Source organism: Marmota monax, unplaced genomic scaffold (genome assembly GCF_021218885.2).
Source record: "Marmota monax isolate L192 unplaced genomic scaffold, Marmota_monax_Labrador192_F-V1.1 WCK01_AAM20220418_F8-fsc00027, whole genome shotgun sequence".
Taxonomy (NCBI): Eukaryota; Metazoa; Chordata; class Mammalia; order Rodentia; family Sciuridae; genus Marmota; species Marmota monax.
The window spans coordinates 15,180,894-15,203,948 of NW_026694617.1; the positions used below are offsets into that span (position 1 = coordinate 15,180,894).

A 23,055-nucleotide genomic window follows, 5' to 3' on the forward strand; every position below is an offset into this window, starting at 1 on the left:
TCAGAACTCAGCAGTTCTCAGAAGCAATAATAACTACATAAATAGCTAAGTGGATGGTAGGAATTACCTCACTTGGAATTTGGCCAGAATATCAAAAGTTAGCACTACAATCACATCTTTCTGAAAGCTTTCCTGAGATTCTAGGGGGGAAGTCATCTCAGAAAACTGTCTGAACGGAATTAATGTTAGGAAGAGGATGCTCCTCACTGCTTGAAGATGTTCTGTCTCCCGAACATTAATAAGACAGAAGCCCTACCCTGCTGGGAAGCACTCTCTTATCCATGTAAATATGCTGCCAGCATTGCCCCCAATGGAAGCAAATAAGTACAATCACAGATTACAATGACCTAATGTAAAATCCTACTCAACAAATAAAACTACAAATGATGCTCCAAATGCAGAGGAAAAGGGCCTTGTAGACATCTTGTTCCCAGAGAGCTCCTTTTCCTGAGTATAAGTGGTTAAGCATGGACTTTTCCAGTTAAATTAACAATTATACCAACCTCAGGACACCTCTTCTAATAAATAGCCTATTTTTTTCTCTTAAGTGTGTATGTTTAAACACCAACATGCTAGATCATTTTCCCTCCTTCCCCCAAACAGAGATGAAAGTTAAGTGTGTTTTTTTAAAAGAAGAAGAGGAGGAGGAGGAGGAGGAGGAGGAGGAGGAGGGGAAATTGTTAGAACTTCCCATTATTCCTTTGTTTTCCACCCAGAGACAAGTTATTTTGGGCTCTTCCACAATGGAATTTGCATGAAAATCTGTTTACTGACCCAGTTCCCTAAGGGTGCCTTTGCTTTAGCACTTGCTGCAAACACCATTTTCATTGCACTGGAAACAGTTCTAATTGGACAAATTGTTACAATTACAGCAGCACCCAAATAAATCAAAGGAATCTAACATGGACCTGCCACCAAGTCCGAATCCTACAACAACCAGTTCAATATTTACACCTTAAATAAATATACAGTCAATGCCATTTGTAGATGCTACTGGTATAGTTATATACCTCACTTTCATGGAAAATATTAGTTTGAAGAAACTGATTATTCTGCAAATAGTCTATTAAAAAGTTAGGTGATTGTTTATAGCTAACTTCCTACAGTTACATATACACATATATAAGTTCATTCATACATACATGGTAGTTCATCCACTTCATGATCTGATATGGTTTCATTACTACAGTGTAAACTGCAGCATTTGAACTTGTAGGGGCCAAACAATACTAGTCAGAACTCAGAAGCACCATGTAAAAATATGTCTCAATGAAAAATACATGTTCCTCTTTGGTAAACTCTCATCACAAATCATCTACAAACTCACCTCTCTTTATTTTCCATTATTCCCTATTCTTCATCCTCTTCTCCAATATCTGGACCTCTTTGGTGTTTGCACACCTCCATGCCTGTGACCTGCAGACACACTTTCTCCTTCAACTTGGATACATTTTCCCACATCCTTCTTGTTATCAAATACCTCTTCCACAAAGCTTTGGATTTTACCACTTGAATTTACAGTTATATGTTTTCTGAACTTCCTTAATACTCAAGTCCAAATTTAGCATTTGATCATGGAATCTTCCCTCTGGTTAGGTATATATTTGCATGTATCTTTTCCCTCACCAAATTCCATCCTTTATAGGTAATATCACCCTCCCCAGCCCCACTATTCTGTTTTGTTTAGTTTTGTTTTTTGTTTTTCCTGACTCCTTCCTTTGAGGCTTCTGCCATCATTCCCCGCCTTTTCTCAGTCTCCTATGAAAATGACATCTCTGTTTTCATCTCTAATCTCCAAACCTCTTGCTTATGACTCCCTAATTTGAATTTTTAGTGAACTCTCTGTAAGGTCCCAGACTTTCTGCTGCCACCTGCTGGGCAGTTCCACAGGGCTGTGTGAGAACTAAATTCAAGCCAGTTTCCAAACATCTACAATTCATTCAGCTGTTTTCTCTGCTAATTAATCACATCACCATTTTCCTAGACTTCCCTGATAGAAGTCTAATGTTCAGAACCACCAACACTTACCATTCCCACCCCAGGGCTGATCACCCATGATGTACCATAAAGATCACCTACTAGAGCATATATCCTGGGTGTCCTATCCCACACCCACTCTCCTGGGCAGAGATCACCCATTGCAGGACTCCTGGAAGAGTCCTTCCTGACCTGCTCCTTCCCACCCCCAAAATCTTCCTCACACTTCTGCCAGAAATAGCTTCTTAAAATTATTTTTGAAATATTTATATATTGCTCAGGTATCTGAGTAGTTCTCTGGATGAAAAGCCCCAAGTTATTCTTTCTTACAGGTAGGATAAAGCCCAAACACCTCCACTCTAGAACTTCTAGGGAAAACAAACAAAAAGCCTTCAAGACCATTCATGACCTATTTCTTTAGCTTCACCTGTCATTAATCTCCCTTTCAATCAGGACTCACTCCAGCTTTCAGAACTGTTTTATCACTTTTCTTTGAACATGAGACTCCTTCCGGCTCTGGATCCTGGAATGTGCTGCCCTCATGTCTTCACATGGTAACAACGACTCAACTGTCACCTCTTAGGCCACCTTTGGAGCGCAGAAAATGATACCACCCTCTCTCCCAGTTCTATCTAGTCCCTTTTCATGTTTATTTTATTAACCTAAGCACATCTCAGCATCTGGAAGTATAATGTTTACATATTTAGTGTCTGTCTCCTCACATTCAAACACAATCCCCATGAGCACAAAACTTGTTTCTCTTCACTCACCTCTACCCCTGAACAGAACCTGGGACACAGGAAGCCTGAAGTCAGATTCCTTCGCTGTGTGACACCAATTTTTACATCTTCATCTTCTCTCTGATTACATGTCTCCTGTAGCATTTAGCTATGACCTCTTCCATTTGAACAGCTATTTCTAAATGGTAACTCTGGGCAGGGAGGGTGGGGAGGAGATGGGTTCCTAGTGGCATGATATCTGTCAACTAAGATCTCTGAAACTGTGAGCCCCCAAAATAAAACTTCCTCCTTTAATTGTTCTTGTCAATCCTTTTCGTTATAACAGTGAAAAAGCAGATTGAAACACGCTTCTTTGTTACAATTTTCCCTTTAGTTTCATGCTTTTTTATCCTACTATAAATAATATTCGTTATCATTTTCAATGTGTTAAGTTCTAACACATATTATAGATGGATGTTTACATTAATCTCACATCTGAAACCTGGCTAAATTTACTTCTTAGTGCTAAGTAATTCTTAAAATCTCATAGTTGCTTCCATGTATACAATCATATTCTCTGCAAATAAATACAGTTTCATTGTAACATTAAAAATGGACAGTGTCACTATTATTTTTAAGCACCAGCAATAGAAAATTAAAGTATCAAAATTTCATAGCTGTTCTAGGATTGCTGCTATGCTTGGATAGAAAATAACAGCCTTACATCATAGGGGGTGTGGATAAAAACAGTGGAAACCACTGTCCTATAGCAACTTATGGTCCATCATCCTCACTACATTTTGAACTCCTAGAGAGCAATTCCACATCTTATTTATGTGTTTATGGCCCATCAAACCTAACAGAGTGCTTTCCCCAAAGTCAACACTTAATAATGCTACTCGAATAGAACTGAAATACCCCAGAGCTGCACATGTGGAGTATGTTCAGTAAACACTTGTTGATGACAGTGAGAACCAGTAAGAAAATCTGAGCTTGCTGAACTACCAGCTCACACTCTGCTTTGCTGGGAAACGATTATGAGAGGGCACAAGGGAGCAGAAGACACTCTCTTCGTCATTCATACTAGAAAAAAAATTTCATTCCCCAGGTAATGCTAAAACAAATGCACTGAGGAAAATATCGAAGAGGCTACCTGTGCATTTCTTTATATGACTGTTCCTTTTTCCGTGTGATCCTAACTTGCATCCAAAATTCTCCTCCCAAAATTCTGCAAACCACACATTTCTTCGATTATTGGCAAGAGTTCGGCTTCTAAAATATCGGTCAAATCCTGTTTGAAAGAAAAAAGGTATGTTTTTAATATTCTTTCCAAATCAAAACTAGATACTGTCAGGATGTTTAAATAAATGAGATTGGGATTGATGCATGAAAAATTTTTATCTGAATATAACACATAAGGGAGAGCTAGTAGCCCAGACATAAGGATTCCCTATGGCAAAGGCCAAGGAGGATCAGTGGGCAATATCTCCATCTCTACCCTTAGCACCTGGCTCCAAGGATATCAGTACAACAGGAAAGCCTTCTGCTGTTGTCATCCTTATCACCTCTCCCACTACTCTACATTTCCTGGGGCCACAGCCAGTGGCCTAGTGCAGGATCATGAATGTTCCAAACCCAACTCAGACTTTTAAAATTCTTTCTCCTCTCTCCCCACCCTCTCCTAGCATGGATCAATGTTCAAGAGTTTCCTATGTCTCTACCCATTTCAAAATATCTCTCTCCTACATGGCCCACGTTCAGTCAATTCAGTAAAGCAATCAGTGCTAATGGGATCTTATGGAGTCACAGGAAAGTGTGCTGAAGTGTTAGTTTGGTCAGGTGACCACCTCATGGAAGGTAGACCACCTGTAAATAATGCTACCCTCCCAAGGATCATGATGGAATCGAAATTTTAGTCACAGTCGTCAAGGCCATTTGGAAAGATATTTGGGAGACAGACTCTATTTCAAGGATGCTCAAAATCGTTCCTGTTGAATTTATTTATCCATAGGGTCTAACTAGCAACTTGTATCTTTTTTTTTCTTTTAATCAATCAAACACTTTCCCTCAACATACTATAACTCTCATATATTCCCATAAAAATATGCAAACTTAAAAGTGTAATCACTAGCATGGAATCATCTAAGGATAACTGGTTCTGCTTCTTAAAAAAAAAGAAGAGAAAAAAGAAAATATAATGGGTACTGTTTTGTTCGAAGAAAAATACCTAGTGGTTAATGTTATCCATTAGAAACCAATCTAACAGCTACAGTAACTGTGAAGCTACTGTATTGACAATTCTGCTCTAAGAGCTAAACATTCTACTCAGAGTCATCAATAATGGGCACATTTCACTGTATTCTAATGCTCTGGCTTTGTCTTTGTGTTTTGATTCAATTGGAATAAAAGGAATGCTCTGTGGTGCATCCTTACCATCAATTGATGCTCTTTTGGGCAAAATTGTCACAGCCCCTTCTGCGATCTCCTCCTGCTGATAAACAGGTGCTATTTTGGATCCCCAGCTATCTGAGCCAATCCACAGAAAATGTCCACTTTGGTTTAATTTTTTGGCCGCTTCCAATATCCTCCTGTAGGAATACAAGGAAACAAATATACCACTTTTATAAAAAAAAAAAAAAACTACAATTATGAAGATTACAAGACTAGTGTTATAGTTTGAATGTGACCCCCAAATTTCAGGTATTGGAAACTAATGATTTGGAGGTAGGGTTTGGGGGAGGTAATCAGGGTTGTATGAGGTCATGATGGTATGGCTCGCACGATGGCATTATGGGATTTATAAGAAAAGAAGAGAGAGTCAAGCAAGAAGCTTCTCTGTCTTGCTACATAATGGCCTCCCCCATGTTATGACCCAACAGGAAGGCCCACACCAGATTTCACACAGATGCTTGTGTCATTCTCTTAGACTTCCAGAACCAAGAGCTAAATAAACCTCTTTTCTTTATAAACTACCCAATCTGTGGTATTCAGAAATAGCAACAGAAAGTTAAGAAAACCAGTCTGATGAAGCTAAATACGCTCAGGAGGTCAATGTTAAACAATTAGTCAATCATTCTAATTGTGTGAGTCTTATCATCTCCTAAAGAAAATATAGCAGAGACTTTAACTCCAGCACATGTGTTAATTAGCCTTATCTTCAACCTCATTCTCACTGCGCTTATCATCCTTATTTATCTCATCTCATTCAGTTCCAGGCTTTACTCTATGGGCATTTAAGATGTAGAAACTAGAAGCTTGTTGTCTGTAGCAAAAGGCAGTCTGTAATTAAAAGAGAACTTGACAATTCCTTTGAAATCCCAGTTTTGACACTGAACATAAAATATGGCGTCCCCAAATCCAAATATGAAAAGAATATGGAGCAGAAATCTGATTCTTCATACAAAAGAAAAGTAACCAGCACCTGATGTCATCCTCATTGGCAAACATGATCACTGCTCGAGCATTAGGTGTTTCTAGCAGGCGTTTGATAATTTTTTCAAATTCTCCAGGTCTTGGTTCACGTGGAATTTTCTGTGACTGAGCAATGCAAACACCACCTAATGGGGAAAAAAAGAGGTAATTCAGAAAGAGTGTGTATTTAATTAAACCTTAATTATGCCAACTACTTTATAGAAGCAAATGATTCAGTATAAGATGCTGTTTCTCAAAACACAAGTCATTTACCTATTAAAAGTAATTATGCTTGTATTATAATATGTGCATCAAATAAGGAGTATTAATTACTTAATCATATATGAATTTGAGTTTTTTTCTCCAAATGTAAACATTATTTTTGTGGTTGTAAATAAGAAAACCAAGGTGTTTATGATGCATGATAAGAGTCAAGGAGTGGAAGGGAGAGGGTTGTTTACGTTTACTCAACAGAAAGTCAAAGGACAGGTGACTGAATTAATAAAAAGTCTGAGTATGTTTTATAGGTGAGACCCCTATTAAGTATCAAGGTCCTTTTGCTACTTTTCTTTATTAGTAGACCTCATTGAAAGTTAATTTCATTTTATTGCTAATAGTATTGCAGCAAGATTCTCATGCATCAGTGTTATGATGTGTTATGAGACAACTAGTCTCCAAGGCTCTCTGAGACACAGACAAGTGGCATCTTGTCTGACAACACCAGAGAATCAAAGTGGCGGAGATTCCATCCAAACTGAAAGAAAGGGAGGGAGGAAGGAAGAGAGAAAGAGAAAGAGAAAGAAGGAAGGGAAGAAAAAGAAGGAACTTTTCTTTGGGTCTTTTTTCTAAGGCAATGAGAAGCCAAAGAGAAAACTTTTGAAGACCTCTCTTCCTCTGGAGGGGAAGAGGTTTCTCCAACTACCATGGAACAGAGAGAAAGCATACTCTGATATTAGAAAAGAAAGCAATACTAGCATAGGTTTCTACTGCATTATGGTTTAAACAGGATTTTTTTTTTAGTCAGTCAAGAATTAAATCACCATTTATACCATTGTTTCAGTGGGCAAAGACATTTTTACTTCCAAACAATTGACAATATATTTAGTCACCCAACATTGCTGAATGCCATTACACAATGAATTGGACTTGACACCGGAACAGTCCAGTCCAGTCCAGGAGGTGCCATCCAGTCTGGGAGATAAGTGTTTCATAAGTACTCTTGGATATATGGTAAAGCATAGAATTAACAGAGTATGCGATGCAATGGGAACACCAGAAGGAATTACAAAAAAAAGTCTGAAAAAGGAAGATTTTAAAAAGGAAACACATATCCATATAAAAACAGGACACTCATGGTAGAGCCCAAGGTAGGCAAAAACCTAGCTTGATTACAGCCTGTAGTAGAAACTGGCTGGAGTTGAGGTTAGTAAGAATAACCAGCTACAGATTAAGAATGACTTTTTAGTCATGCCAGATGCTATAGACTGAATATTCATATGTTGAAACTTAATTTTCACTGTGACTGGGAGGGAATTGGGTCATAAGAGTAAAATCCTCATGAATGGGATTGGTTCCCTGATCAAAAAGAGCCCAGAAAGCTCCCTTGCAGTGGCTGGCATGTGAGGACACAGCAAAAAGGCAGCTCTCTATGAACAAGAAAACAAATCTCCATCAGAATCCAACCACGCTGGCACCTAATTATGGACTTCCAGCCTCCAGAATCAGGAGAGATAAATTCCTGTTGTTATATGCCACCCACACCATGATCATTTGTTACAGTATCCTGAATGAACTAAGACATTAAATAATTTAGGCTTTATTTTAAAAACAATAATAACCTATTAAGCCAGGCTTGGTGGTGCAAACCTGTAATCCCAGCGGCTAGGGAGGCTGAGGCAGGAGGATTGTGAGTTCAAAGCCAGCCTCAGCAAAAGCAAGGCTCTAAGCAACTCAGTGAGACCCTGTCTCTAAATAAAATACAAAAAATAGGGCTGGGATGTGGCTCAGCAGTAGAGTGTCCCTGAGTTCAATCTTTAGTACGAGAGAGAGAGAGAGAGAGAGAGAGAGAGAGAGAGAAGAAAGAAAGAAAGAAAGAAAGAAAGAAAGAAAGAAAGAAAGAAAGAAAGAAAGAAAGAAAGAAAGAAAGAAAGAAAGAAGCTATTAAAAGGTCATAAGCAAGAGAATAACATACTGGACTTCACGCTTTAGGGAGAAACTGAGTTGGCTATATACAAGAAGAGTCTGGCAGCTGACATTGGATCCCCAGTGTGCATGATCAGACTTAATGTATATGGCAGTAATATATGACTTGCAGTGCTACATTACTGAAAGCTTATTTCTTAAAATAAGTTTGAGAGCATTCAAAAGTATTCCTATAATGGAACTACTCTTACTTACAATATGCTCTTTAGGGATAGGAATTGCTCATAACCCACAGATTGAGCCATGCTGTAGTGAACTAGCATACCATTAATAGTTGGGATGATTAATTCATTCCTTCAGTAAGTATTTATTGAGTATCCAGTATCTGCCTGGGACTGCATGAGGGCTGTGCATGCAATGGTGAATTAAATGGACTTGGTGTCTACCTTCATAAAGTTTAGAAATATTGTGTAACTCAGGCTTACTGCAAACAAAACTGTAATAGTTATTACATGGTTATGAATTAAGAAAAGCCCAATAAGGAGAAGCAAGGAAACTTAATTTAGATTGAAGAATGTTCAGGAAAAGTTACCCGAAAGTGATATAATATAGCTGAGGCCGAAAGGATGGAAGAATGATAGAGAACAGAGTTGGAAAGGGCAGGAAAGAGTTAGAGCCAGAAGAATTAATGAGTGGAGAGGAGAGAAGTATAAGAAAAAGGTAAAAGGAAGACAGAGGCCAAAGTATGAGGGGCTCTGTGAGTCTCTGGAATCCTATGAGTGAAGTGTGTCACTTCCTCACTGAATGTTACGCTCTCTCAACCCTGGAGTGGCCCCTATAAGAACATCATTATGAACATTGTGTTTCATGGCAGAAAAACGGATGAAGCCTGCTGATGTAAATGGAAACCCAAAGTGAAAAGGGCAGGAGGCAATGAGGAGGTGATTAGATTAGGTAGAGGGCAATGGTGACAGGCAACCCTGGCTACTGGATCCGGAGAGAAGCAGATGGAGCTCAAGGACAATTCCTGACTTAGAATCAATGGGTTTTGAATTGCTTTGATGTAAGTAGTGAAGCAAGGAGAAACTACCAAGTATGACTCCAAGTATTTGGCCTTTGTGACCAGTTATGTGATGACATCATTAAACAAACAGGAAACTAAGAGGATGAATGGTACACAGAGGAGAAAAGCAGCACTTTGATTCAAGACAGGTCATACCTATGGAAGTACCTATGGAAGAGCAAACTGGAAAAATGGGAATGGAGCTAAGGGAAGAAAAGGGAAATCTGATACATCACGTGACTGTAAAAATCCACACACAAATAGGGTGAGTGGAAACAGTAAGTAACTGCAGAAATGCAACACCAAAACTTTAGTGCTCTCTAAAGAACAATAGCTGTTTCAAAATATGATTTCCCTTTTAATTAAATTGCCATATTTACTGAAGTGCCGCATTAAAGACATATGATATCCTGAGTATCATTCTATGGCTATTCTGACTCCAGAACCAGAAGAAATGAAAATTGGAAAAATTTTATTATGACTATTTTAGATGAGGCAAACAGGCAATCCAGACCTATAGTTTTGTCTGAAGTCACTGATTGATTTATTCACTAAGGACCTATTTATTGGTCATTTTTTGTTTGCAGAAATTAGTTAGATTGAATTTATACTTAGTCTAAATCCATTTCACTGTTTTCTATTCATTTTCTTCACCTTATATTTGTTAGACTGGTCGGTTTGTATTTTCCTGAAAAAGGACACTACACAATTAATTTATATCAGCTGAACAAATAATTACAGTGAACCTTTGGCACACAGCATGCTGCTGTTGGGTGCCTTATGGATATTTTATTGGGTTTAGACTGATTACTTCTCAAGCGATTGGAGTTCGTAGATTAGGGTACTTTCTTTATCCCTGCAACTCATTCACACTTTCTATCTTTATATCAGTCAAAAGCCAGGCAGTTAATCCATTCACAAGCACTCATGGTCTACTGTGTTTCAGAAGCTACAGGCATTCAAAAGATCACCAGTCCCAGGCAGATAGCTAAAGGACAATATATGCGCATAAGAAGGGTCAGGCCAGAGTGTTAAATTAGATAACAAAACAAAATAACAGGGTAAGATCCACAGAAATCCATTAATAAATGACAAACAAGATATCCCTCAAAATAGTCCCATGACTTAATACAAATAAGGAGTCATATTATATACTGTTAGAATTTGTTTTAAAAATACAATGAAATCCAGCCACACATTTAGTCCTAATCAAAGATACATTTTCTATCTAATAAAGAAACTCTATCATGATTTAACTTCCTGGGATGGGTAGGAGGAAGAGAAGTTGCCCTTCATCAAAGGGGCAATTTGTATATTGCATCCATATCTGCATATCTCACTCTGAAAAATTACTGACTGTGAATAATTCAAGAGACACTGACTTTCCTATTCTGAAGGTGTGGCCAGTTCTGGGGCGGAGGGTGAGGGGAGCTGTTTTTATAGCTTAGCACTTAGGAAAAAAAAAAAAATTTGTATGGAGGAATTTATAATTGGTCGTTTTCCAGAATTTGTTGCATGGTTTCCTTGGAGGCTTGGAGCCTGTGTAATTTTTCTCCTTTTGATTATTAACAATAATTAAAGATCATTTGTTGAACTGAATACTTTGTCTGCTCTACAACACAAATCCTGGCTTCTTTCCAGTCCCATCCACCCCTGTACCACTGCTGTGTCTAATGGCAGCAATGTAAAGTTTGGCATTGTTACCATCTTTCTCATGAGGAGAAAGATGGTCTCAACCACTGGTGGGAGCTATTGGATTCACAGTCTATTCTAAGTCAGAGCTATCTGATTCTAAGTCTAGACTTTTCCCATCATGTAGCCCATTCATATCTGATTGTACCCGTAGCTTACTGGTTAAGTGGCAGCAAATGATTGATGAATAATATAAAGCAAATTTAAAGACTCATTTGAAAAACCCAGTAGGTTGTCCCATATAAATCTAATTGACAGATACATAAATACAGTATTTCTATTAAGTATTAAGAACTTAATTAAAATGCTTATGACTCATGCAGATTATAGAACTGACAAATTCTCCAGCATACAACCAGTCTAACTTCAAAACTTTCTAATCATTTCTGTAAATGCATGTCCTCAGAAGACTTTACTGAGGCCCTTTGTCTTCGACTTCACTTTTATACCACAGCAAGCTCAATGAGTGTATTGTTCATTTTATTATCTTTTCCTTTTCTCTTCCTCGATTAGAACTCCAAAACTACTGAACCTTGTCTTTCACATTGACTATCATGCCCACCCCATACCTAATACCGTGCTTGGTACATAGATACTTTAACAAATATTTGTTGAATGAATAAATGCAAGACTTGAGACAGGCGCTACTGGGATAGAGAAGTAGAAACGAGAGACAGTCTGGCTTTCACAGAGCTCTCAGTTGAGAAACAATTGGTTGCATATGTGTTTAAAAATGAATGTAATTAAAAAGAAAATGTGGACCATAATGATTTAAAGGAAATTACCATAAAATGGACTCTGTCTCCCAAAATAGTTTTATCAGGATGCCATGAGTAAGAATCCTACCCAGGCCTTAGTTTATTCATCTGTGGGGTGGCATTATAATTTGTTGTTACTGATGATGCAAGGGCAAATTTGCAAACAATGCTAATTCAGAATTTTTACCTCTTTAGGAAGTTCAGGCTCATCGGTGAGTGGTCTGGTATCTCTGGCCTGGGAAATGGAAGTTTTGTACATACTGATCTGCTAGTGCAGGGACACAGTAGAGTGGGGAAGAAAGCAGATTTGTTGTTAAAGGAATCCAAGGTGGGTCCTCAGTTGACCTTGAATAAGTCTCTGCTTTCTCAGTTTTATCTCTATGAAAAAGTTCATAATTTTCCAGGGATGTTGTGAGGATCTCACTAAAAATGATAAAGTTTCTGTACAGATGTGGCACATTATTATCAATGTTAATAATAATAAATTTAGCCAGATAAGCATCATTGCCCACATTAATGTTCAGACCCAAAATATGGGATTTTAAAAAACCCCATCCTTGAACCCTTCACTATTCTTTGTGTAATACTATCAAATATCCTAAATTCTGAAAAGTGATACTTGCTCATTTTTCTACATCAATAAACAAAATGACTATATTTGAGCAGGGCAATTTCAAGGTGAGAGAATGGAAAAGTTACCGACATTTTCTTCCTGACCCCTCAATTCCTATTCCAAAAATCCATGTGTGTGTGTGTGTGTGTGTGTGTGTGTGTGTGTGTATATATATATATATATATATATATATATATATATATATATATGTATATGCATGTATACACACAACACACACACACACACACACACACATTTGATCCATTTCTCTGGAGAACCCTGATCAATACAGTCAGTCATTGGATGTAGGCTATCCTGGAGGAGGGGAAGGTAATGTGTGCAAGGCAGATCTACACAGCCAGGGCAATCCCTCAGGGGTTTGAGAGTTATAGGCTGTCTTCCCAAGAAGTAGGGAAATCAGGTAGCTCACCGGGGATCTTGAAGGGGGGAATCATCATACATACAAATTGAAATTTATACAGAAATGAAGATACTGTATCTCTGAGATGATAACATAAGCCTAATAAATAATAGAATTTTATTATTTAACATGAAAACACTTCTTCCAAGAAGACCTACTACACAAAGAAAGGCAATCTCCACAAACAGCACAAGACTGGAATTATATCCAGCAGAGAAGGGAATCAAGACCATAAAACTCCTTGGAACTTCATAGAGAAGTTTTGTTAAAACAGTCTAAAAGGATAAAGAACTGTGTTTCAGTTGTTGTTTATTTTTAAGACAAAAATCTCAGTTAATAATGTTGTAGGAGGAAAAATAAAATAAGGAACAATGCCACAGCACAAAATTCCAACTGTGATGGAAATCGAGGATTAACTTATTAGGAAGAAATCACTCACAAAACTATGTGTAGAATATCAAATACATTTTTAGAAAAATAACATGACAATTATCAGTATTTCAAGTTGCTTCATGATTTCTATCAAATTAAGTCTTACATAAATCTGATCAAGTCTTTGTGTAAGTCATTTGATCTACGTGACAGACTTTTTGGTTTTAGTACACAAACAAATATGCAAACAAAATTACCATTTTACCAATTGTTAAAAATAATAACTAGACTATTGGTTAAAAATGCTTAGATAAAATTTTAGGCTAGCCATAAGACATTGCCTATATAATTGCCCATTTTGATCTAATAAAAACTATTATTTAGTTTATTTTTATGAACATACCTTCAGATGACAGCAATGTGCAAAACAAAATAACCATGTTTAGGGTTTTTTTTAAAGATAATAGAAGCACTGAACTCTCCACCCTAAATACCCTTGACATCATTTCTTTTCATTTTTCTGGAAACATAAGTAAAATAGCAATTTGACCTAATGTAATTGGTCCTTTAGTGATAGTTGGGTGAAATTTATTCTACGGTTCAAATAAGTGTAATCACACTTCCTGTAACAATATTTTCACCTCCTCATGTGATGCACAACTGGGACTTAGCAGGAAAATGCACAGTATGATGAAACCGTGTGTTTGTCAGCTCAAAGTACACTTTGCGAAAGAGAAGATTTATCTTGCACATCACTGTAAAGAAAAAGTGTTATGTTTACCAACATGGATTAAAGGAGGAAAATCACACTTAGAATCTGTGTTCATTTTCTCTCTTCACTCTCCATCTCAAACATTTTATGGTTTTTCTTCTATCAAATGCCACATAGACCCTTAAAGGGACTCTGAGAAGAAGTGCAATGGGGGAATGAAACTCCTTCTGCAGAGAGGCTGCATCCCTGTAATCACCCACACCTTCTGCTAATAGGGACAATCCACCATGGAAAGCACTGGCACAGAAGGCCTCCATACTGCCTGCCTCTGGGCTACTCTCAGAGAGATGCTGGTGTTCTGAAGGCAGATTTTGGTGGTTCCAGCTCACAGGGGCAGGGTTCACCATGGGCTCTCTAAGAGCAGCAGCTCATCACAGAGCCAAAGTTCTGCTCAGAGGAACAGAGTGGTACATGGTTACAGCTCTCTTCTTTGGGGTCAAACTTCTTGGCTCCAAATCCTGACCCTTCTTTTACTAGCTCTGTGACACTGCATAAGTTATGTGACTTCCCTGTACCTCTGTAACTCATCTGAAAATTAATGGATGCTGCCCAAATGGGTTATTGCAAAGGAGTTTAAAAGCACTCAATGTTTTTTCCCCTCATAAAATACATTAATTGTAACTTATTTAAAATTAAAATTGAGCAACAGTAACTCCCTTTGACCAATTTTTATTCACCTACATCATTAAGTTAGGAATTTCATTCCCCAGATGTACATGGGATGAACTCTTGCTAGAATTTCTGGTCAGTGGGGATGTTGAGTTTGCTGCAGAAGGTCTACAGCCACAAGGGAAATGCATGTCCACAGGCTGAACCTGGATTTCTGAGGTGCTGCCTCTTCCCGCTCCTATGAACTAGAAATGTCTGGAGAGACATGGGCACAGGAGGTGGGAAAGATTCAGGGAAAGAAAGAAAGCAAGGAATATAGAAGAAGAAACCAAGAAAAGAGAGAATGAGATGATAAATGGCCTGTGGAAAGAATGAGATGAGAAAAGAGAACAAGAGTAGAAAGATAGGAGATAAGAGAGCAGACTACCCAACGCAGAAGTATCTAGAGAACTGGGCACCAAGTGGATTGTCTGTGAGATCAAAGCAACAAGAAGGGCTTCACTAGGTTTAAATAAATTTCATTAATGTGTTATACATTTACATTTATATCAATGACTTTTGAAGAGTGTTTTAGGATTCTTATTTTGTTTTCTCTGTTTTTGACATTTTGAAGTTGGTTCCCAGACACTCAGATCAACAATAGGACAGGAAGATCTCAAATGCCCTCTACATGCTCAAATGCCCAATAGGAACAGACTCTGAGAGAAAAGAAAATTCATACTTTCCAGTGCATTGCTTGGAAAAATTATTATGACAAAGACAGTGCTAGATCAAAGTGAGTGCTGTTTAAATTTCTCATCCATTTTGGACTTTAAAAAAAAGTATTGAACTTTAAATTAAACCCATCCCAGAATCAGTAATTCAGTATAGGATCCACCACAGAATTACATCAACACAGTCAGGGAGAAGGGAGGAGATTCATTCATCATATTTATCCTCCTCCAATTATTTGACATGGTTTTTTTGTGTGTGCAGTTATGACACAAAATAAACTTTTAGAAAAGGGGTGACATCAGTGAACAACTTACAAAAGGCTCCTGACTTCAGAGTTCACATCTCAGCTTATCTCTAGTGTCCAATGAAGCTTGACCTATGGGCATTCATTGGATATGTGATAAACAAGTAAATAAATGAGAAGCTCCTCCTTCGTGATATAGTGGAATGATATAATAAAGAGATAAGCATACCCAACCTTAATATCACCATCATTCAGGAAAAGGCAAAGCATCCTGCATCTATGTTATGTGTGTGTAGAACATAAAGTCATTTCTAATGCCTAATGCAGATAAGCCACTCTATTATCTCAACAGCAGTCATCACAGTTTGCAAACCCTGAGTACTAAGTAATACCATATTCAGCACCAAGTAATATTCTTATTCTACTATGGTTTAGGTACTGGCTTTCAATCCGTGGTCTTTGTTCAAAGTAGCATTTCAACAGATACTCAAAAGGAACTGGCAAGCCAGGTGCAGTGGCACATGACTGTAATCCCAGCAACTCAGTAGCCTGAGGCAGGAGGATTTCGAGTTCAAAGCAAGCCTCAGTAGATTAGCAAGGCACTTAGCAATTTAGCGAGACCCTGTCTCTATATAAAATATTAAAAAGGGCTGGGAATGTGGTTCAGTGGCTAAGCATCCCTAGGTTCAATCCCTGGTGCCAAAATAACAATACAAAACAAAACAAAAGGAACTGGTATTCTCAATCCCAAGAAAGAAGAAATAAGAGCAGAAAGATCATTATTATTTTAGCCCAATAATCTGTTAGAGCAAGGCTCACTCCATGACCAATCTAAGTACTGACCTGACTAAGAAGTGAATGCCAGAGGGGAAAAAAGGGCCCCCAAAACACTTTAAAATCTAGTCTTTCAAGCAATACAAGTACCTTGAAGTGTTTCTCTAGGTAACATCAAGACTATTTTTCACAGCAGAACTTGATCTATGTGTTTGTGATATAAACAGGTTAAAAAGTACAATTCTGTATCTAATTTCTTGAGTTCAAATACTACAAAAAGAGAAGAGTGAATAGTTCTTACATTTGCATTCTTTAAAGGAACCTTGCTAAAATAAAGTTTGGACAAGGTTTTATTCAAATTAGTGTACAATTAGTAGTATGAGTGCAAAACAACCCTCTCCAACACAAGTGAAATTAACTCTACTACTTTTTACTTAATAAATACCCAGTTTTAGAATAAGCAGAAAATAACAAAATATTTGGATAGAAAATGCTAGTTCACAATGTTTTTGTATCATATTTCAGTGTAATGCCCCAGTGCTAATGAACAAGTAGGACAGACATTATATATATATATATATATATATATATATATATATATATATCATTGAAGTATCTCCCCAAAATCACAGAGTTAGTAAGGAATCGAATACAGACCCTGTGGACTTAATTCTTATAGCCAACTATATTTCCTGTACTTTGTAATTATCTCTCAATAATTGTCTCCCTTGTCATTAAGTCTCTTCAAATCTTAAAAATCTTGATTTAAGGATACAATGATACATAATTAAATAGAGAATCAACAGGAAAGGTAGTAAAATCAAAATGTGAATTCCAGAATTTTATAGCATGAAGGCTAAATAGTTTAGAGAAAATGGTTTTAAGTCTGGTTCAGGTTGTGTAGAAATTTCATTCACTACTATCCTCCCAAAAGAGTGTCCTGCAGGCTGCTTTTCCCCATAAACCCAGTCATGACTGCCATTACTCACAGAGCATGTTCTTACTCCATGCCGAGTGCTCTGCTGGAATCTGAAGTTACAAAATGAATAAGAAGACACAGCCCCTATTCTTTAGGAGCTTTCAGTGAACAACTCAATATGCAGATAAGTACAGTATTACAATTTGATATTAAATACTATAATGCAGGGCAGGTGAGGGACCGGGAACCAAGAAAAAGGAACCTGGTAACTAAGGAAGATTCACTGCCTCCTGTCAGTGACCTTGGAAACACATGGTTAGAAAAGCATTTTAAAAGCAGCTGTATGGTTGATACACACCAGGATCAACAAGTCAGAAAACATTTCAGAATTGAGGTTATCATTGATTTAGCTACCCAGAAACTAGCAAAATTTATTTCTAAGGTACGCAGCTGGTTAACAGACACATACTGCCATTTCCCATGAAAATATGTTGTACTAAACACCCTACATTTATGTATGAAAAGGGATTTAATCTCACTTTTCTACAATAAGAAATAGCAGCTCACCTTGAAGTAGAAGAAACAGAGAAGAAGAAATTTAACATAAAAATTAAAATGGCCACTTGAATAAGAAACAGCAAAGCAAGAATCCTAAGAACCAAGGATTTCAGCTGGATTCAATAAATGTAAACCACAACCAATCCAACAGTAGCATTCTTAGAAAAGAACGTAAAGTTTTTAACAACCCCTACATTATCCAAGCACAAAAACAAAAACTGATCAGAACTACAAATAAAAGGACAACTTGTTACCTCATGAGGTTCTGTGATATGATTTCTACAGTTTTGTTTCATGTAGTGATTCCCAGACAAAACTCATTATTATGAGGGCATTATAGCTTAGCCACATATAGCATGAGAAAAATCTATTAATGAAAAGCAGTTCAGCTGTAGGAAATGCCCTGGAATATAAATGGTGTAACAGGTGCACAAGTTCTGCCACAGTAACAAATTCACCCATGACAGGACATCAGGATATTTCTTTCTCATCCCTACCCTGGAGTATGCCTGCACTCCCTTCACCTGAGCAAGACACATAACCTCTCTATCAGTTTCTTCTTTTGTGGGAGGTGCTTGACAGAATGCCCTCAAAAGTCCTTTGAATTTCAACATTTTGTGTTCTATGAATACAACACATGCTCTGCCTCCCATGAGTACTGTGAACTATATCAGTTCTAATATGGGAATAAAACACCATGAAAACTATACTATATCACTTTTCTAAAAGCCCATAAAAGAACAAGAGAAAACATATGAAAGCTTGTCCAACTCAAAATTATGAATCCTGGCTTCATGAGTCAGAGCATGACTAGGTAACTGAACAAATAATTTTCATAAGAATATTAGAAACTCAGTCAGGTGTAAGGGTCTGGTGACCATAGACCATTGTCAGTTCTATAAACATGAAATGAGGTGGTGAATAGGCTGAAGATGGTTGTCCATCGATGGCTGTCATTTTGTTATTCCACAGTCTTCTCCTTCTCCTATCTTTTCATTTCCCTCTCATGTTTCTTTATCCTACTCCACCTTCTTACCCCAACTTAAAAATGGACTAAGTCACCTGACATAGGACTTTTTCAATTACTTCTGTTCTGTTACCCTGTGACTCATTAATAGGACAGCAGTAACAGAAAAACAAACAAAAAAACACGCCCTGGCCTCTGGTTAAGTGTGTAAAAAAAAATATATTTGTTTATTTCCACCTTAAAGATTGAATGTTTATGTCCTATTAAGATACATATGTTGATAACACCAATATCAAAGTATTTGCAGGTAAGAACTTTAATAGATAACTAGGTTTAGATTAAGTCATAAAGATGGGACCTCCGGGATGGGATTAGTGTCCTTGTAAGAACAGATAAGATTTCTGTTTCTCTCCTATGTATGGACACAGTAAAAAGACAGCCATCTGCAAGCCAGAAAGAGTGCCGTCAGCAAGAACTTGACCTTGCTGGGGCCCTTATGATGGACTTCCCAGCCTCAAGAACTATGAGAAATAAATGTTTGTTGTTTATGCCAACCAGTTTATGATATTTTGTTTTAGCAGCCCAAGCTATCTGAGACACTCTACTTCCTCTAAATATCCAACTAAATGGTCAAGTACAAAGAAAAGGAGGAAAATAGGAGAGAAATGTCATCAAAATCTGAAACACCATTGAAATCTGAAAAGCAGATGGTGACCAAGTTGTAACTGACTTACTAGAGTAGGAAAAAAAAAATGACACAAGAGCCCAGAAGGAGTGTGATGCAGAGAACAGAAAAAAACAGTTATTCTACTTCACAGAGACTCTACTAGGTGGAGTTGAAAATATATTTGGTTGAAAACCTTTGTGTTCTCCTTCTCCTAACTCTAGTCCCTGGGCATGGATGATCAGAGGTTCATATCCTGAAGACAGACGCAAGTACACTACACATGCTGATGATTCAACAAGGTTCCATAAAGGGTATTCTACACATGGAAAGGGAAATCCCAGGTGCCCTTTCCCATTTAGCACCCAGATTGCAGTACCTTAAATTGCACCCACAACTTGTAATTGTCTTCTTTAGAAACTTACCCAAAGATAATGACACATTGATACCCCAGCAGATGTCTCCCAAGTACATGACCAGGTCTACCGGTTCCATGCTAAACTCAAGTCCACAGGCTGATTAATTTGTCCACTATTTAAGAGCCTTTGAGCAGTAGGTCAGCACCACACTCTTAACATCAAGGCCTCTACTTGAAAAGAGCCTCTACTGTGAAAATCCAAAAAACAAAACAAACAGAAGAGATGAATTCAGAGAACACAGAAACAAGATGTAAGTGAAGATAACTTCAAGAATATTAATGTCCTCAGAGAGAAGACACTGAGTCCATGCAACAAGAATATGAGAATGAAAACAAAACAAAAAGAGAACACTCAGACAATGAGAAAGAGCTCCCAGAAATTGCAAAGGATGAAAGATAGGAATATCTCAATAAATAAGATGTAAGAGAAAGTTGGGGAAATATTTCAGAAAGCTAAACAAATGAAAAATGATCCTAGAATTACATGATTCATTCAGGAGGTTCAACATTCAAATTCTGAAGTTCCAAAGGAGAAAATAAAGGGAGACCATTACCAAAGAAATCATATATAGATATATATTTCTGAGAACATAAATTTTTAGACTTGAATTGCTTTTTAAAATACTAGCAAAAATGGGCTGAGGTTGTGGCTCAGTGGTAGAGCACTTGCCTAGCATGTGTGAGACACTTGGTTCGATTCTCAGCACCACATAAAATAAATAAATAAAATAAAGGCATTCAGTCCATCTACAACTAAAAATATATATTTAAAAAATACTAGTGAAAAGAAAAGAGAGGAAGAAGAAGCAGAAAGACTCACATAAAGGAAATGAAGCATAACATTTCAAAACCTTGAGAGTGAAAGCCGATTACAGAAACAGAATTAGGGCTCAGTATGGTTCCAGGAGTCTCAACAGCAACACTGCTAGTCAGAAGAAAACGGAGCAATACTTTCAAAATTAAGAAGAAAGATGAGCTTTATTCTAGATGAACAGAAAGCCAGATAAACTATGAATCATGTGGTGTGTGGGTAGAATGAAGTCTATTTCAGACATGCAGAAATGGCAAAATAATATTGACTTCCCATGCACTCTTCTTAGGAAGCTTCTAAAGTTGTATGCCATACAAACAAGAAAGGAAATGAGAAATAGGAAGACTCAGAATCCAAGTTACAAGTAATCCAACACGGGAGAGGTTAAAAGGTCTCTCAACGTCAGGATGAGGAGAGTTTAGAGTTAACAACCATGCAACTAGTCTACAGGTCATTCAATCCATATCAGAGCAGGAAGATGGAAGCCTCTGGGAATGTCTCCAGGGAAAAAAGAAAGAGAATTAATGAGGGTTTTTTTTTTAATGTGTTTAGATGTTCTGATAGAATATGTACAGCTCTGTCAGAGTTGGAGGATGAATTAATAATAGATAGAAAACCAAGAATATGACAAAACAAGAAAAAATTATAAGAAATAAAAAATGTTGTGAAGAAATGTTATTTTAGTACACTATCTAGATCAACTGTAACATCACATGCATAATCATAAAAAAATAAACATTGAATATTAATTAAACCAAAATTGTGACACAATCTCACTGCAAGCACTGGAGAAGAATGAGTATATGTGTATTTGTATGCACATCTGTATTGCAGGGAGCTGAGTCATCAAAGTAAGAAAACAATAAGATAAAAGGTAAAACAATAAGATAAAAGGTAAAACAATTGCAGGGTAAGGTGACGCACATTTATAATCCCAACAACTCTGGAGGCTGAGGCAGGAGGATCATGAGTTCAAAGCCAGCCTCAGTAGCAGCAATGTGCTGAGCCACTCAGTGAGATCCTGTCTCTAAATAAAAAATAAAAATAGCCGCTGGGGATGTGACTCAGTAGTGGAGTGCCCCTGAGTTCAATCCCCAGTACCCAAAAACTAGGTTTAAAAATCAAGAAATAACAGTATAAAATACAACATAAGGAAATATGGAAACAAATAACAAAAGTAGGTAACAGGGTTGAAAACAACTATATTTGGGAATCAAAATCCTAAGGCAGTGTGGGGTGGGATTTTTCTTAAGCCTGGTTGCATCATATACAATATCACTTAGATTAAAAAACATATTTGGGGCTCTGCTTTTTAAATGATAAGAGTTTCAAGATGGCAAAAATGTTTTTAATCCTATGAGTTAGGCAAGCATCTTTTATGAGTCAGTTGTCTTTAAAACTTGTCTGCATCTTTACACCTGCACCGGTATTATCTTACACCAATTTGTTTCAGGGGTATAATAGATGCTTGCTTAATCTTCTTAGGAACACAGTCCAGGCAATAACATATTGAATAAAATAAGAACCACATGACAATCTCCATTGCCATGGTTTAAAGCATCAGCTTTTCATGTTAATCAGTGGTAACCTCTCCTGTTGTTTTGTACCCAAATTCCAAAGATTCTTTTCAAATGTATCAGTAGTTGACTTTAGCAACATAAAAGACCTATCAAACAAAACCACACTTACACATTATCTGTATCCTATTTGCAATATAATATTACATTTGTTGTTAGAATAGTGAAAATAAGAGTTCTCTCTCATCTTTTGTAAGCAATTCAAGGACCACAAAGGAATGAATCTCATTGGGCAGAATGACTTCAGAGTTTTGGGGAACACAGGAGGAACCAGATGGGTATCTTTAGCCATGTATACTAGCGGCAGTTACTTTGGGATTCTAGCTATGAGGTACACTGGGTCATAGTTTGATAGGTGTTCAGAGGTTATTTTAAGAGAGAAAGGAGTGGAGGGATATATACCAGTGGTTATAATCCAAACCTCTTAAGACAGAAACTGAAACCCTAGTATGGGTGCTTTAGGAAGAGATGAGAAGACTGAAAAGAGCTTTTTGGCAAAATTTTAGCTAACTCATTCAGATCAAAACTTCATGAGTCCCATGTGAAAAATAAACCACAGATTTAATGAATCTGATTTGAATATATCTACATATTATATATATATATATATATATATATATGTATATATATATACATATATATATATATATGTATATATATATATATATACATATATATATATGTATATATATATATATATGGTATATATTATATAAAATAAATGGTATACATTAAGGAAATGGAGATTACCTCACACATCTCAAGGAAAGATTTGCAGTGATTTCTTTTCCAACAGCAAATGAGCCACCTGCCTCTAGACTACAAGGCAAATGAAGAGGCCCGTGTCCTCCAACACTAAC

The 23,055-nt window shown here is 37.1% G+C and overlaps 1 protein-coding gene across 3 annotated transcripts in view; it reads right to left on the bottom strand.

The window, feature by feature from the left end:
• The window catches only part of Grm8 (glutamate metabotropic receptor 8), a 764,371-nt gene that overhangs the window by 399,361 nt on the left and 341,955 nt on the right, over positions 1-23,055 (bottom strand). For all 3 annotated transcript variants that reach the window (XM_058572136.1, XM_058572135.1, XM_058572137.1), the window contains exons 4-6: positions 6,118-6,253; positions 5,130-5,284; positions 3,850-3,987 (exon numbers count right to left, since the gene is read on the bottom strand). In XM_058572136.1, coding sequence (XP_058428119.1) covers positions 3,850-3,987; positions 5,130-5,284; positions 6,118-6,253 — 429 coding nt within the window. The remainder of the gene's footprint in view (positions 1-3,849; positions 3,988-5,129; positions 5,285-6,117; positions 6,254-23,055) is intronic.